The 12,600-nt window shown below is 46.9% G+C and overlaps 3 protein-coding genes across 3 annotated transcripts; 1 reads left to right on the forward strand and 2 right to left on the reverse strand.

The window, feature by feature from the left end:
* Nucleotides 1-868: 868 nt before the first annotated feature.
* K444DRAFT_557468 (P-loop containing nucleoside triphosphate hydrolase protein) lies at nt 869-6,660 on the reverse strand. The gene is made up of 6 exons (XM_024876785.1): nt 6,115-6,660; nt 5,450-6,055; nt 5,242-5,311; nt 5,100-5,188; nt 1,909-4,789; nt 869-1,813 (listed from the first exon to the last, which is right to left on the reverse strand). The coding sequence occupies exons 1-6, from the start codon at nt 6,454-6,456 to the stop codon at nt 1,089-1,091; spliced, it is 4,713 nt and encodes a 1,570-aa protein (XP_024739324.1). The 5' UTR covers nt 6,457-6,660; the 3' UTR covers nt 869-1,088.
* Nucleotides 6,661-8,190: 1,530 nt separating this feature from the next.
* K444DRAFT_341544 (HET-domain-containing protein) lies at nt 8,191-10,435 on the forward strand. Its single transcript, XM_024872032.1, has one exon. The coding sequence runs from the start codon at nt 8,237-8,239 to the stop codon at nt 10,283-10,285; it is 2,049 nt and encodes a 682-aa protein (XP_024739325.1). The 5' UTR covers nt 8,191-8,236; the 3' UTR covers nt 10,286-10,435.
* Nucleotides 10,436-10,444: 9 nt separating this feature from the next.
* K444DRAFT_641771 (carbohydrate-binding module family 20 protein) lies at nt 10,445-12,456 on the reverse strand (the record flags this gene model as incomplete). Its single annotated transcript, XM_024884661.1, has 5 exons — nt 10,445-10,777; nt 10,833-11,256; nt 11,304-11,766; nt 11,831-12,181; nt 12,234-12,456. The coding sequence occupies 5 exons, from the start codon at nt 12,454-12,456 to the stop codon at nt 10,445-10,447; spliced, it is 1,794 nt and encodes a 597-aa protein (XP_024739326.1).
* Between the last annotated feature and the right edge of the window lie 144 nt (nt 12,457-12,600).

A 12,600-nucleotide genomic window follows, 5' to 3' on the forward strand; every position in this document is an offset into this window, starting at 1 on the left:
TCTCTCTCCTTCTTCTCTTCAGCTTAGTATTTTCAATATATGAGATTCTTGGATCTTTGAGCCCTGGCCATTGCCTCGATCCCGCCGTCACAGCTGTGGTGGGTCGCATACGCCGACTCCTTCCTGCTCTTGCTTTCAGAATGTTGGGGTTACATATTGCATTGGTGAATGGCGTGTACGGAAAGCCGTAAGGATCAGATGTACCGAGGCCGATAGCGATCCTCCTGCCAAAACCCCGAAAGAACATTGCAAACAACATTTGCGTATATTGCACTTGACTTTTTCCCTACTTTTTACTTCTTATATAATAAATTACTTATAGTATAAGATATCTATAAGCTTGCAAATAGCTTATATACTTTTCTAATTATTCTCTTTGATTTAGATTAATTAGATTTCTTCTAATTGGATTTTTTTTATTTATAAAATTTTGAAGTTTTTCTTTTAATATTATTTTCTCAAATTTGAGGCTATTTTCTAAGTTCTTAAGATCTTTAAGTATAACTTTTATATTTCTTAACCTTTTAAAGTCATTTAAATTCTTATATATATATTAATTATAATTTATATAATTATAGAAGTAATAAAAGCTTTAATAAGCTTAATATATAAGAGAAAGATTTTTGGGGAAACCCTAGTAAGATTTAAGCGAAGCGGCCGTAATGGCTCGTATATCCCAAAGGCTTATATAATATATCCTCGAATTTTTCTTCCTTCATTTAATAAAATATTAAATTTAATTACTTATGTAAGAATTTCTAAAATTAGCCTGTATAAAATTTATTAAGAATTTAATAGAGAATTAAATGGATTAATAGGAATTTAAATAATTACTTTATTTCAAAATTTCAAAAGCTAAGTACAATATGCGAATGCGAATGTCATGAAAAATCGGGGTTTTGGCAGTACAGGGGTTGAAGGCCTCGGTACCTCTTTTCATAAACACCCTTAACACATGGGCAAAAACTGAACCTCTAGTTGAAATTCTACAACAGGTAATACACGCGTGACCGTTCCCCAACACATCTGGGCGGATCGCCTCTACATCAATGAGCCTTTAACATGATTATGTCTGTGGACAAAAACCGCTACATCCCACCCGCCAAAATCATCTTCTCCAACTCCTCCTTCTCCCCACTCTGTTCCACCATCCCCTTAAACAATCCCTCTTCCTTCTCCAACAACTCCCTCGGGCTCCCAAACTCAGCATTCATGCCATCTTTCATAACCAATATCTTGTCAAAATCTGACACTGTACTCAATCGATGAGCAATAACCAATAAAGTAGTATTAGTGAACTCATTGCGAATAGATTCTTGGATAAGAAGATCAGTAGACATGTCAACGGCGGAGGTTGCCTCATCTAGTAATAGGACCTTGGGCCGAGAAAGAATCGCCCGTGCCAGGCAGAGAAGTTGTTTTTGGCCTTGCGAGAGATTGGATCCTCCTGATGCAATCGGCGCTGTCAGAGATAGGAAGATATTCTTATTCTCGGCTGGTTGGACGAAGGCTGTGGTGGAACTTGCGGTTGATGATTCTGGGAATGTAGATTCAGGGTTGGGGGTATGGGTTGTGGATGGTATCAGATGGACACGCATCAGGGCTTCGCGGAGTTGGTAGTCGCTGAACTCGTTGAAGGGATCGAGGTTTGAACGGATGGTTCCAGAGAAAAGGACAGGGTCTTGGGGAATAATTGCGAGTCGAGTGCGTAAGTTGTGAAGCTTGATTGTGGAAATGTCGACGTCGTCGATGGAAATGCTACCTTTGCGGGGCTGTAGGAAGCGGAAGAGGGCGAGGGATAAGGTTGATTTTCCTGGTAGAGGTCAGTACTGTGTTGCTACTTTCGAAGAATACGTCAAGTGAAGGCTGAGACTCTGAAATAGGAAGGATCCCAGGGAGTATTCTTACCTGCTCCCGTCCTGCCAATAACGCCAATCCTCTGATTCTTCTCGGCAGTAAAACTCAACCCTTTCAAAATAGAAGGGAGGCCTTCAGCGTACCCAAGCTCCAAATCCTTGACTACAACCTTACCCTCCTCAGGCCAGGAAGCTCGTACTTCCTCCCCACCTTGATCCTCGGTTATTAAGTCTCGGTACTCAAAAATACGTTCTGCGGCATTCATATCAAGCTCCATCATTGTAGAAATGCTAATTGCCCAGCTGACAAAATGGCCAAAACTCAAGGCAAATGAAAGGGCAAAGCCAGCCAAACTAGCATCGATGCCAGGCTTAGTGATGACGAAAGTAGCAACAATGGCAGCAAAAAGCCCGGCCGTAATACCGATGCGGATCATAAGCCAGCTTCGAAACAGGCTGTTGTACCAAGCAGAGGATGCAGATGTATCGATGAGTGTAAACATCCGGCTTCTGAATTCAGATGACTTGGCAAATGCCCTGATTGTTGATAGACCGCTCAAAGATGCGGAAAAATGCGATATGACCGGGGATTTGTTTGTGGAATCTAGCCGTTTTGTATTGCGCGCGGCGGCGATGTAACTCCTGGCGAATGTGGTACAAACAGTTAGTAGAACTGCTGCGCAAAGGATTATATATGGGGAAACAAAAGCAGCTGCTGTCAAGATACCCGCGAGATCTGCGACTACACCAGCGAAGTAGTAGAAGTTTTGAGCGAGGGATGAATCTATACTTGTGAAGTCTCCAGTGAACCTATTTAGTACCCGTCCCATGGGTACGGTATCAAGCCACCGGAGAGGAGCCCGAAGAACGCTGTGCAATACAGCTTTGAAGATTCTGCGGGAAGCTCGAAGAGAGCCAGAATAGACCAGGTAGACACGAAAGATGGAGAACACAACCGATACCGTCGATATCAAGCAATATATTCCGAGATAGAACCAGAGACTTCGGTTTTGAGACTCGATCGGGAAGCTCGTGGAGGCTAGGGTGGAGTTGATGGGGTTGGTAAAGTTAACAGGACCGATGAGTTGTTGACCAGGAAATCGTGGCTGGATGTGATTTTGATAATGGGAGGCGGCAAAAGATAGGGATGCTTCGGTCTCCGCCCCTCCGAAGGAACTCGACCAGATCCTGACCCAATAAGTGCGACCCAGTGTAAAGCCCTCGGCGATCGCATAAAGAAGCACTAGAAAAGACCAGAATGGCCATCCTCCAGAAGCATGCAGATATCCGGCGTAGACTGAAGTTTTGACTCGGCCGGTCTCTCTTTTCTCCTCCTCAATGAGCTTCTTAGGTGCTGCCTTCACGGCCACAGCAGCATCTTCTGACGGGATTGCAGCGGTAGAACCGTTCGTCTTCACCGCCCTAAGCACCTCATCCTCCTCCACCTCCTTGGGTTCAATGATGTCATCCTCCTTGAGGATTTCGTCCAAGACCCCTTCCTGGCGAAGCTCTTCGATCAAGCCAGCATGTTCAAGTGTTCCACGAGCTGAAAGGCGCACGGCGTACTTTGCTCGTGGTAAACAAAGTGATGTATGGTGAGTCGCCAAGATTCGAGTCCTCCCTTCAGCGAGTTCACCCATGACTGCAAGGTCGAAAATATGCTTGCCGACATGGGCATCCAGAGCACTAAGGACGTCGTCCATAATTATAATTCCAGCTCTGGAGTAAAACGCGCGAGCCAAAGTTAATCGCCACTTCTGCCCACCACTCAGGCTGATTCCTTGGGCCCCTACTTCGGTTTCGTCACCGTCTTCAAAAATAGCAAGGTCTTGTGACAAAGCACATGCTTCCACCACCTTCTCATATCTGATGGGATCAAAGGGGAGACCAAAGAGGATGTTGTCTTTGATTGTAGCATTCTCTATCCAGGGAATCTGCGAGATGAAGGCAATAGCAGTCGGAATTACCCAATTGGCAGCAGTGGCTTTGGAATCGAAGGGTTGGCCGGTGGACTTTGGGACTTGGATATAACCAGACAGAAGGTCCACCTCACCTAGAATAGCTGCAAGAAGTAACGACTTCCCAGATCCCGTTGGGCCCGAGATGACACTCAGAGCATTGTTGGGGAATTGGAGGTTCAGTTCTCGAAGAGCGAACGAGTCTGTGGTTGGATCTGTAGAATCGTGGGGAAAACTGAAGGATGCGCTGTAGAAGGATATGGACTCTCCTGGAGACGTATTCTCGGGCTTCTCCGGCAAGCGAAGAAAGTTCTGAATTCTGTCGCAACTGACTTTGGCGTTTATTGCTTTGACCATCAAGAAGGGAATATGGGATACGAGGCCTTCAAGCTGGATGAACAGACTGATGGCTGTAAATGCGACTGACGGTAATAAATTTCCATGGACCCACGAGTATGTAGCCAAAGACAGTGCCGTCAACACGATAGGGGTGAACTCGGACGCAATAGACATATAGAGGTTATCGACTCTCGTTTTCCAGAGCGTTGAGAGCTCCTCTTCTCTGACTGCTTCGAGCTTTTCAGTCCATTGATTCTCTGTCGCAGAGAATTTGATCTGCCGGATTCCATGGAGCGCTTCCGTAGTGATCGTTGTCCTCTTATCTCTGATCTCCATCAACTTTTTCTGTTTCTTACCATATCGTCCTGCAAGAACTTTGTTGATCGGAAAAAGAAGCGCGATGCCCACCAGCCCGGCACACAAACTTTGCCAGCCGATAAGGAATAGCAAGAAGGCAACAGTGACGATGAGCTTGCCTGCAGAGTTGACATACTCAGTGTTTTGAGCTCCAAACATAGCTATCGCTGTGCAGTCCACTGAAAACATGTTAACGACATCTTGCTGGGATGTCGATCGGTTCTTTTGGTCTGTTGTCTTTGCATCATCGGCCTTGGAATCCTCTGTTTTTGACAAATCCTGATACCCTCCCGTCAGCTTGTGGCAGATTCCCATTATCAGGAAAGAAACTTTCGTTTTCTACAGTTTCTGGCAAAAAAAAAAAGGAAATCAGGATCGAAAATTGGTAAAACCCCACGTCATTTGAAGCATTCTCCATATCTCCAACACCCGAACCCATAGAGCGTTGAGACTTTCTATGCAGCCGAATGTACCAGATAAACTCGAAAAACAAGAGGCGCCTCCGGCTGATTGTTCCGCGGGGGGTCGGGACAATTGGAGCCGTGCCCAGTGGGAATGGGCACAATTGCCAAGATCAAAATTAACTTACTTCTTCGGGGGGCTCGCTGGAGTCGTTGATTTTGAGCAATTTGGCGTACATGGCTCCAGTAAGGATAGATCGAAGCGGAATGACGATGTCTATGCCAGAAGGTTTCAGTATATGCACGGGAGCCTATGGAAGCTGAACTTACCAGCCATGGACCACCACATGATCCTCGAGTCGACCATATGCGAACTCATCGAAGCCACCGCAATTCCAACCTATTCCCCAAGAAATCAAAGTCAGCATACTTCATTCAAGTATTTTCAGGAGTAGAATGTTCCAGACGCTGTTAAACTGCTAGAAACTCTGGACCCGACGCAAAAAATGGCAGAATGCTCTATGAAGTTGGGACTTACAACATATTTCCATGACCCTGCTTCAATAGCATTCGGGTCTGTTCTTGTCTCGAGGTACTTCAGCAATTGCAGCGTCGCAAAAGCAGGAGCTACATCAAAGAAGTTGGAGAAAAGTATCGACAACCACTGAAGGATAAGTTGGCTTCTGAAAGCCCAGAAAATCTGCACCCAAAGCGGCATACTGTCTTTGATGACAATATTGTAGAATCTCTCCGTTGCGTTCTCAGATCTCACGATATGATTCACGGCTGGTACATCCTCGTTTCCGAATTTCTCCTTCCCAGCAGCGGAAAGCACGTCGGTGCACCACTGGAAGCTGTACCTGGACCATAGACTGACGTTGAATTGTTGGTCGACAAGCTTCCCATCTGGGCGGAAGACAACTGGACGTCTCTTGATGGAAAATATTGTGGCCATCAAGGCGAGAATTGAGGCCATTTGGAGGCTTGCCAAGATTGTGGTGACACGAGCTGCATCCCCGAGAAGAGATATCCAAACGAGGCCAGTAAGGAGGACGCATGATGTTAGTCTCGAGATGGCACTTTTGAATCGCGTGAGCGGCCTTTGCTGGAGAGAGGTGTTGATGAGTTGCAATATCAAAAGGAACTACAAGATGCCGATTAGCATGCAATGTCACCAGTATTATTGGGCGAATCGGGTCTCACCCATGCTGGAAAGAGCAGGAATATCCCGATATGTTGGGGATCTGAACTGGCTGTGCTGGATTTTGCTTCGATGACGGTGACGACAACATCTGCAATGGCGAGCCCTAATCCTATCAAGACAAAAGCAAAGATGAGAATAAATTGGACCTTGTTGGAAAATTCCTCCGCCGCTTTTGTGCTTGCGGCTCCATCTTCGTCTTCGTACAGTGCCTGATCATGGTTGGGATTCTTTTTCTCCCGCCAATTGCCCTTCGCGAGAGACCGGATTGAGCTAATTGTAAATAGAAAGATGAAGATGGTCAGAACTATGGCCAAATCCTCCAATTGAGGTGTCAAATGCATCGTGCCATCAATGCGAGGCGATTTGCCTCAATGATTCGGCGGTAGGAAAGGACTGCTGAGGTTCGAGCAGTGTTGAGGTCAAAGAGCGAAGGCTGCGAATTTTACGCGGATATGTCTTATCTGTATCATCGGTCATGCAACAAGGATGGGCCCCTGCTCCTGCGCATTTGGGCACGGCGTGAGTCAGAGAGCGGTTTGGAATTGTTAGGTGCAGGTGGATTTGTTCAGCCAGAAATGGAAGGTGGTTAGGAGTTGTGAGTCAGCCACCAGCACTTAGTGTGGCAGTACAAAGTCACGTGAGAGTGGGCTGCGGAGAATGAGAGCAGATTCCAATGTTATTCGGGTCCAACGATGGAGATGAACTTCAGTAAGGTCGATTTTCGCATTTGTCGTCGCAGAATATTTGGGCAAAATCTAGGGGCTGACTGTGAACCCTATTTCCAGAGTGTTTCAGGGGGTGGCCGGGTAGTAGGCGATTAACGAGTAACGAGCAATGGAATATCAAAGGGGAGCCGAATCAAGCGTTGGATCCACCTATAGAATGAAATGTTTCTTTATGAGTACCATTTCAGTTTTAACAAAGGGTCTTTATCTCACCTTCAACTATCTTTTACAAGTCAATCCATAAGTTGAGAATTTGCGCATCCACCCCATCCTGAGGAACCAAAAGTCGCCGACTTTACTTAATAAGTACGCCACAACCACAAATCAAAACTTCTTGTAACTGATATTTAAGTAATATAAGAAACTCGAGAAAGATTTGAAACTCATCAAAATCGATTAACACTACTTAATGAAACGTTGATTTTAGTGTTCGGTTTTTAAGGACAGGGTCATTGAAACACAAACTTTATACTTTCTGAGAGTTACAACTCTTTGGCCACAGAAACAACAAGATTTTTCAAGAATCGTTGAACTCACTTGCTGCTTCGGTGAGAACAAAAGTTTGAGTTGAACTGCATTTTCTAGAAAAGTGCAGCGAATCATGAAATGAGGGTCACGTGAGTTATCCATTCGGTTAAGGTTGGCTTCGTGGCCATATATTGCCTATATTGCTTATAATAGGGAGTTATAGTATATAACTTACTAGATATCTAAATAACTTTTTTGTATTTACTCTCTTATGTCTAATCTCTCTAATTATCTATTTTATAAGAGATTTAGAATCATTAATATTATGCGATAATAAGAAGAGGACGGAGGGAGTTTAGCAAGGCTCGCTTATGGAAGGAAGGCACCTCCCATACAAATTTACTATGTAAGGTACCTTACTTACTAAGGATCATCGCCAACTTTGAATTTTTCGATGCGAGCGGCAAACCTATTTTTTACCACACAGATGATGTAGGATCTTGAAGGGCAGTCTGAAAACAACTGTAGTGAATCTATAGAAGCTTATGAGTGCATCCAAAAGGTCGTGGTGCTGGAGTCGCCGAATTTTACCCCTGAATTAAGCGACAGGGCCATTCAGATCATGTGCTTGGAGGCCTTCTCTCTATCCCTTTGACCAGCGTACTGGATCAAACGAAGACGAAAATGTCCCAACAAAACTTCTCCAATTAGAACTTCGAAAGAGAAGGCACTGGAACGGCTGGAGTAAGGCTGCATCACTGCGCCACCACATCGCTCACCGAGATGCAACCCGCCAAACCTGGCTAGGACGGGCCAACACACAGCCAGCCCAGCCTCACCTCAAAACCAACTTCACACCTTCCAACAATCACCCAAATCACACGCATCACCTCGTTGACGCCATTGTCCGTCTGAATTTGAATCACCCATGGATCGATACACATACACACCACTCAATGCCGCTAAGGCCGAAATCAGACTCATCATTCTGCTGCCTGGTGGCTTCTCGGACGACATAGAAATAGAAATCTTCCACGTGGAATCGAACTACCCTGAGGAAGAGAAAAACTACGAGGAGAGATCAACGAATCTTGAACGAACGTTTGAGCTCTTACAAGTCGGAGAAAGTAGCCGCACTCCCTCATATGAAGCTGTCTCCTACGCGTGGGGCTCTGAAGTCGACCCATATTTCATCTCCATTCGTGACAGGGGACGGCTTGACTCTAATAGTTTGCCAGTTACACAGAATCTAGCGGAGGCTATGAGGTATCTACGGAGAGAAGACGAGGCCCGCATTCTCTGGATTGACGCCGTTTGCATTAACCAGCAAGATTTGATTGAGAGAAGTGTCCAAGTTGGAAGGATGGCCGATATATTCAGAAATGCCAAGCAGGTTGACGTGTGGCTTGGCCCAGAAAGCGCCAGTAGTGACGTTGCTGTCAATCTGGTGCATGCTGTGGCAGCGGACCTTGTGACCGCCAGGAATACGAAGGACACGGCTTCCCGCACCGTTCTACCCGGCTCGGAAACAGACAAGCTTCTCGCCAACCGAGAAGCTCTGCTCCCAAGAATCAAGGCTCTGAAAGAGCTGTGTCAACGGCAATGGTTCACTCGACTCTGGATATATCAAGAATACCACCTGGCTACTGCCGCCATTGCATACATAGGGACGAGAACTTTGGATATGCGAGACCTGTACAAAGTCCTTCGCTTCATCTATGTGGATCAACCGGGGAGGCTGGTATCGCTGCAAATAAAACTTACGGCATTTGGTCGCGCGGCAGATATCCTAAAACCTATCCAGCGGAAGACGCGGCCATTATTACTTGCTAGAAGGTTGAAACGCTCCCTCTGTACCGACGAGAGAGATCGAGTATACGCCATCCTGGGTTTAATCCGTAGCGAATACCGAGTTGAGATTGTCCCCGACTATACGAAATCACTGCAGGAGGTGAACAAAGAGCTTTTCAAATGTATGATGAAATTACAACACACTGCGCACATGGCGGGAAGCTTAGAAGAACGCCAATGCGGGCAGCCTTCATGGGTGCCCAAATTATCACAAACTCTATCGTCATTTGGACTGCGTAGTGCATCTGGACGGTCTAAACATGAGATTTTGTACGAGAGAGCAGATGAAAGTCTACGATTGCCAGCGAAAGCAATTGGTACCGTTACCGCGATTTGGTTCGACATCCCCCCGAAACCCTCTTTTGGTCGCAGTGCTCTCGAAACGTTTCGCGCTCATGCGCACTCAAATCTGCTCGATAGTGTCTACCCTCTGGGTGGTGATATGTTCGATGCGTATGTCTGTTCGCTAGCCGGTGGTAGATACCTTGAGAATCATGAACTTCCTTCGCATCTGCCACTGCAAGAACTCCGGAATATTATTCAAGGTGGGGATTATTCTACAGATACGTTGGATAAAACTCAAAGTGCTTTCGTTCACGCCAGAGGTCGTGCAATCTTCTCTACCACAGACGGCTTGATTGGACTGTGTCCTTTCTGGGGAAAGATTGGGGACCAGATCTTTGTGACTCCTGGTGTTAACACAGCTATCATTCTATCCAGCATCGAGAGTCAACCCAACCATTACCAACTGAAAGGCGAATGCTACGTGCATGGCTTAATGAACTCGGAAGCGCTGTTGGGTGCGCTCTCCGCAGTAGCTGGGGAGGATCTTTGGAGCTATCGGTGGGAAAGGGTTGCAGGTAATCATCAGATCATTTTTAAAAACGGTGAATTGACAACTCAAAATGATCCACGACTCGGCCCATTACCAGAAGATTGGAACAAGAAATATTGGAGTGAGGTAAGGAGGCGGTACTACGACGAGGAGTTCGGAACCGACGGTACTATGAGGGAACTCTATTTCCATAATCGTTCTACCAACAAGTTTTCATACTTCGATCCACGAATGACTTCAAAGGCTCTAAAGAGAAGAGGTGTTGCCTTTGAAGATATTATCATAATTTGAGAGCGCATGGAAATTGAAAAAAGGGGGTTACGAGGTTACAGCACACCTTCACTTCCCCTTGACTAACGCAGAACACAACGAACACCCAAGAAACATTAAATTACTATTCTCATACCTCGTCACCGTCTCATCTATGTACGCTCCTCCTCTTTTTTTCTTCTAGCAATTCCCACTCGTCCCCACCGGCCCAACCCACGCATCCTCCTCCGTAATACTCGCACTCCCACAAGCAGGCACTGTGAGCGTCCGATTCAGCGTCTCATAAATATAAGGTTGATCGCAGTTCTCCTGTCTCACATACTTATAACTCACACTCTCGCCCGCATTCAGATACGCGCTGGCGCTCCACAGCGGCCGCTCGGAAGTATATCCGCCCGCGCCAAGCGGTAACGAGTTGGCAATATCCCAGGCGCCGAGATCGTCGGTGTTGCCGATCACGTAGATGTTCTCCCCAAAGTAGGTCGACGCATTCACGTTGAATACCACGTTGATCTGGCAAGATGAAGTGACGTTGGGGGGCACCAGCAGCCAGTGCGGGGGCGTAGACGCCTTGCGTCGAGGTTGCTGCACATGTTGCGGGTGGCGCTGTGGCGTTGCGAGTTCCCCAGGATGCGGGGTATTGGCCAGCACGACGTTGAGACATGGTTACGAAAGCAGCGTAGGACCAGGTGAGATCGACCGCTGAGAGGAGAACGCCGGTGTCGCGGTTGAACTGCTCAGCGAGATGCCCATCAGCGGGAATGTACTTCTCGGCTACGGCAACAAAGGAGTCCGCATAGGCGGTTACGGCGTTCATGATCTGCGCGAAGGGAGAGTTGGCGTTGCCGCTATTGTATTGGCGGACTGTGACGGTGGGGTAGAGGTCTTTGAAGAAGGCGAGGGAGGTCTCGTCTACGATGAGGTTGTGGCGGGCTTTCCATTGGGCGACAGCATCGTAGAGGAATTCTGCTGCGGCGTTGGTGATGAGGTACCTTTGAATTTAGTTCATGATCAGGACATTGGGACAAGCTGTACTCACCAAGGATTACCACCCTGGTACACATCTTCACCATATCGGCCAACAGCAATTCCTTGGCCCTCTGGAATACCATTGTTGATCGTATACGTCGTTCTGAAAGTGTCCATCAAGACCTTGAAGTTTGCAAGAGCCTGGCTGTTGCAAGGCTGAATAGTTGGGCTATTGCAGTATGCATCGATATCGAAAACGGAAATAGAACCCAAAATCGAGTTTCCGTCAAGACCAGTTCGGCCGTTGTTAATATTGATGTTGGAGACAATGTATTCGCCGTTCCAGAAACTTTGAAGGAAGCAGAGAAGCTCTGGGGCCTGATCACAGCCGGTGCAGGTCACGCCGAGGTCTTTCGCAAGTTGAGCGCCTTGGACCAGTGACCGGTGTTGGTTTTGAACAGTGAAAAAGCTGGACCCCAGAGTCTCTTCCCAGAGATCAAAGCCAGTTTGGTTCCAGTACTGCCCGACGTAGCCTATAACCGAGAATTAGCATCATCATTCTTCCAACGATTCTGGTCAAATGAAGATTTTGCTTACTCAAGTCATTGGAGATAATAGGCCAGATAATGGTCTTCGCGGTGCTCTTTTGGCCATTGTCAATCAACCAATTACTGAAAGTCATCAGAGCAATAGCCCTGAGAGCTGGGCCATCTCGCTGAGGCCGTCCCCAAGCGCCGTTGAATCTCGTGCCATCAACCTGATATTTTGGTTCCGCAAGCCCTAAACCGGCTGGAAGGAAGGTTCCGGATGGGTTTGAGACAGTTTGCAACTTTGCTTGAGCGTGGACATAGCCCCAGATAGTTGGCAGCAAGGCAGTATTTCCGAAGATGAACTCGTCGATGAGCATCTTCAGGGTAAGAGCAGAATCTCTCGTCCATGTGAAGAAATCTGCTTCATATCAGTTCAAGGTCGCGAGATCTGGCAATGGGCGGCAACTGACAGTCTGGGTTGACTTTCGAAGGGGAAGCTACGACGAAGCCAGCTCCTGCGCCAGGTACAGCTGAGCCATTGGGACCAATATTATTCAAAGCACCTTGAAGCGCGATTGCTCTCTCCGCAGCAATGAACGAGTTCAGGTCTCTCGATCTGAGATCTGAAGGAGCAGCGAGTGTTTCCGAGAGCAGGATGGAAACGAGTCCTACCACTGAACGAAAGAAATGCATCTTGGAAAAGTGGTCGAGGAAACTGACGAGCAGAAAGGGGGGATTCTCGAGGGTCTTCTCGGCCTTATATACAATTCGCATTCACGATCTCATTTCTCGAATTACTTTGATGTTGCCGCATGACACCACGACTCACTGCTCTGG

Source organism: Hyaloscypha bicolor, assembly GCF_002865645.1.
Source record: "Hyaloscypha bicolor E unplaced genomic scaffold K444scaffold_53, whole genome shotgun sequence".
NCBI lineage: Eukaryota > Fungi > Ascomycota > Leotiomycetes > Helotiales > Hyaloscyphaceae > Hyaloscypha > Hyaloscypha bicolor.